The sequence below is a fragment of the Saprolegnia parasitica genome (genome assembly GCF_000151545.1).
Source record: "Saprolegnia parasitica CBS 223.65 unplaced genomic scaffold supercont2.601, whole genome shotgun sequence".
NCBI classification, from domain to species: Eukaryota; Oomycota; class Saprolegniomycetes; order Saprolegniales; family Saprolegniaceae; genus Saprolegnia; species Saprolegnia parasitica.
In genome coordinates, this window is record NW_012156995.1 from 1 (window position 1) to 2,971 (window position 2,971).

General features: G+C 56.8%; 2 protein-coding genes across 2 annotated transcripts; both read left to right on the plus strand.

Moving 5' to 3' along the window:
* Nucleotides 1-86: 86 nt before the first annotated feature.
* On the plus strand, nucleotides 87-1,156 carry SPRG_17313 (hypothetical protein; the record flags this gene model as incomplete). The annotated part of the gene is made up of 3 exons (XM_012356820.1): nucleotides 87-570; nucleotides 627-851; nucleotides 911-1,156. Coding segments are annotated over 3 exons (955 nt in total), but the record flags the coding sequence as incomplete, so codon positions are not given.
* An 874-nt stretch (nucleotides 1,157-2,030) lies between these two features.
* SPRG_17314 (hypothetical protein) lies at nucleotides 2,031-2,595 on the plus strand. Its single transcript, XM_012356821.1, has one exon. It carries the CDS (start codon nucleotides 2,060-2,062, stop codon nucleotides 2,534-2,536), a length of 477 nt encoding a protein of 158 aa, XP_012212211.1. The 5' UTR covers nucleotides 2,031-2,059; the 3' UTR covers nucleotides 2,537-2,595.
* The last annotated feature ends 376 nt before the right edge of the window (nucleotides 2,596-2,971 follow it).

The window sequence follows — 2,971 nt, forward strand, 5'->3', positions numbered from 1 at the left end:
GTCCTCTATGCAGAGCGTCGCTGCCAAGCCGACGTTGGTGAGCGTCGCCTTGGCCGACAAGCCGTCGTCTTTTGATCGTCGCCAAGGAAACGCCGCCGACCCTCGCGGACGTTGGCCGCCGCGCCAAGCGTCTCGTTGCAAGCCGCCGTGACAGCGTCCACGGACAGCGCCGCGCTCACGACTGTTGCCAAGACACTGCGCCAAGACTCGCGGTCGTCCTTCCAGAAGGCGCCGACGCAGTCGCTTGTCCAGATCGCGACAGAAGTCGAACAAGAGCGCGATGCAGCGGTCGTTCACGCGCTCGCCGACGCATCGAAGGCGGTCAAGCACGACCAAGCGCGCCAGCAAAGCACCGTCGGGGCGATTCTTGTCGAGGCGGCGCGGGCCGTCGCCGCCGAAGACGCGGCCGTCACAAAGGCGCAGGTGGCCGCGACGCTCAAGGAAGCAGCCGTCGTTGTTCAAAAAACTGCACACGCCCCGACGACCGCCGTTGCCACCCCCACGACGACCACCAAGAGCAGCAACAACAACAACGACAAGGACGACGACGACGACGACGATGGGTACTCGGTACGTAGGCGCTTCTTGCCAATAATGTCATTGGCTAAAGCGCGCCGTCGGCATAGGATTTCGACGACGACAATGCAGCTGCCAAGAAGAAACCAACCAAAAAAGCAGTCCAGGCGGCTAACGACGACGACAACCAGAGCGATGCGGCCGACGAGGTCGAGAAGACGAGTCCGACCGTCTCGAACGAAAGCAAAGTGTTTCTACAGGCCGTCTTCCGCGGCAACCTCCGGCGCGTTCAAGATCTCTTGGGCGACGACACGGACGTCAACATCACCGACCAGGTACGATCACCGCCTTTCAAACACGAATGACATATATTCTCAACATGAAGACGAACTAGCATGGCTGGAACGGTCTGCACTGGGCCGCATCGCAAGGCCGTTGCGAGATCCTCGAGCTTCTGATTGAGCGCGGCGCCAACGTCCAGGCGGTCGAGCCCGAGCATCATTGGTCGCCGCTGCACCTCGCTGCGATCCGGGGACATGCCAGCTGCATCAAGCACCTCTTGCGCGCGGGCGCGATCCCCTCGCGGGTTGATGTGTACGGCGACACGCCTATCGCGTGCATCGCGTCGTTTTCAGGGTAAAAAAGAAGCAGCTCGAGGGCGTGTTTCGCAAGCACAAACGAGGCTAGTCGCTCGAGCGACCGGTACTTGCTTTGAAATTAGCGGGCTCAACAAATGGGACGTTGGTACATGAACTCAGAAAGCAGAGGCTTATGTGGTGTTGCCGCTCCACAGAACAAAGTCGGAATTCAGTGACGTACCACGTCCTTGCGATTCGAACAAATGATCGTAGACACATTATTGTGGTGGTGTCCACGCTGCCTAGTCACGAGACCATCCGTGTCAGTATAACTGAAAGAGAGCGTCGTCGGGAGTGGAGAGTGTTAGCACAACGTGCGATGCATCTGCGTTTTTCTCGCCGCGTAGTGGCGGGATGTGAGAAACACGCAACAAAATGGAGTGATCGACCCACTTCAACAACAGCGAACGACAGGAACGAACGAGCTACGATCGACATCGTGAAGCGGAATCTCGGTCTCTGGGCTGCGGGTCTCGCCCACAAGGTTGATACGGCGCTATAAGACCCAGGAAACGTTTGCATGGACCGCAAAATTGTTCTCAAGACTGCGTCTCTCTACGCTGGATGAGCTCGTCGACGCCATAACATCACTCTGCGATCCATGTACCACCACTCCGACACTCCGATGTCTTCGTCAGTCGGGTCGGGAAGCCTTTGTTTTATCTGCATTTTCCGCTCGCCATGATCGTCATCACATCAACACGACGTCATTGGATTCGACTACAGTTTGCTGTCCGTCACTCTCAAAAGATTCCCAAATGGCGCATTTGGATTGGCCATGCCAAAACATTCTAGCCAATGGCCTTGCGCGGCGTAAAGGGATTCGTCGGCTATACCACCATACGAAACGGGCTGGCGAAGGGCCATGAAGTCCCATTTTCAATTTCACTTGGATCCGCACGAAGATGATCTCGACGCCGGCGACGACGCAGGTGCTCATGCTGTGCACGGCGATCCTGTACGTCAAGTACCTCGCGTCGCTCATGGTCCAGGGCGGCAAGAAGTTTACTGCCGGCACGCGCGCGCCCGAGGACATGGCCGCGAGCTCGGCGATCCCGCGCCAGAACTTTGGCCTCTCGGCCAACATTGTCGAGAGCGACGCGCACCAGCAAGCCAAGGCCGACGACATTCGCTGGCAGCGCATCGTCGGCAACGACCTCGAGAACCTTCCGTTCGGCATCATTCTGGCCTGGACGTCGATCCTCGCCGGCGGCAACACGTCCGTGACGTCGGTCGCGTACATCGTCTTTACCATCGTCCGCGTTGTGCACACGCTGGCGTTTGCCAACCACATCTTTTGGCCGCGCACGTCGGCGTGGACACTTGGGATTCTCTCGATGCTGACCATGGCCATCAACGGCATTGTCGGCTCGTTTTCGTAAACGTGATCTCTTATCAATCCTAATTAAGCTCTTTCAAACCCTTTCTATATGTACCTCGATCATGGCGTTGTTACAACAACACGGTAGCGCCGACGTGATGTCGCCAATGCGTGTTTATGGTGCTGCAGTCCACTTGCTGTTGTCTTGATTGCTGCCCATTTGCTCGTATGCCAGACGTATCCTTCTGGTCTCCTCCCCAATCCTCTTACGTATTATCCATTCAACAACGCTTTCCTATCCTATCCAATAGGTGTGCTGACACGTGTCCTTTTGCTCGTAGCAGCATACTGCCACTGTGCAGTGTACTATGATTGAAACATTATCGACTCTGGTTGATTCGCACTCGCGGTCGCAACCTTCTGAAGCGCCGCCTGCGAGCGAATGAAGAAAAAGATGGAGATAGCGAGTCTCTACCTATGCAAAGGCTTTGTAGCA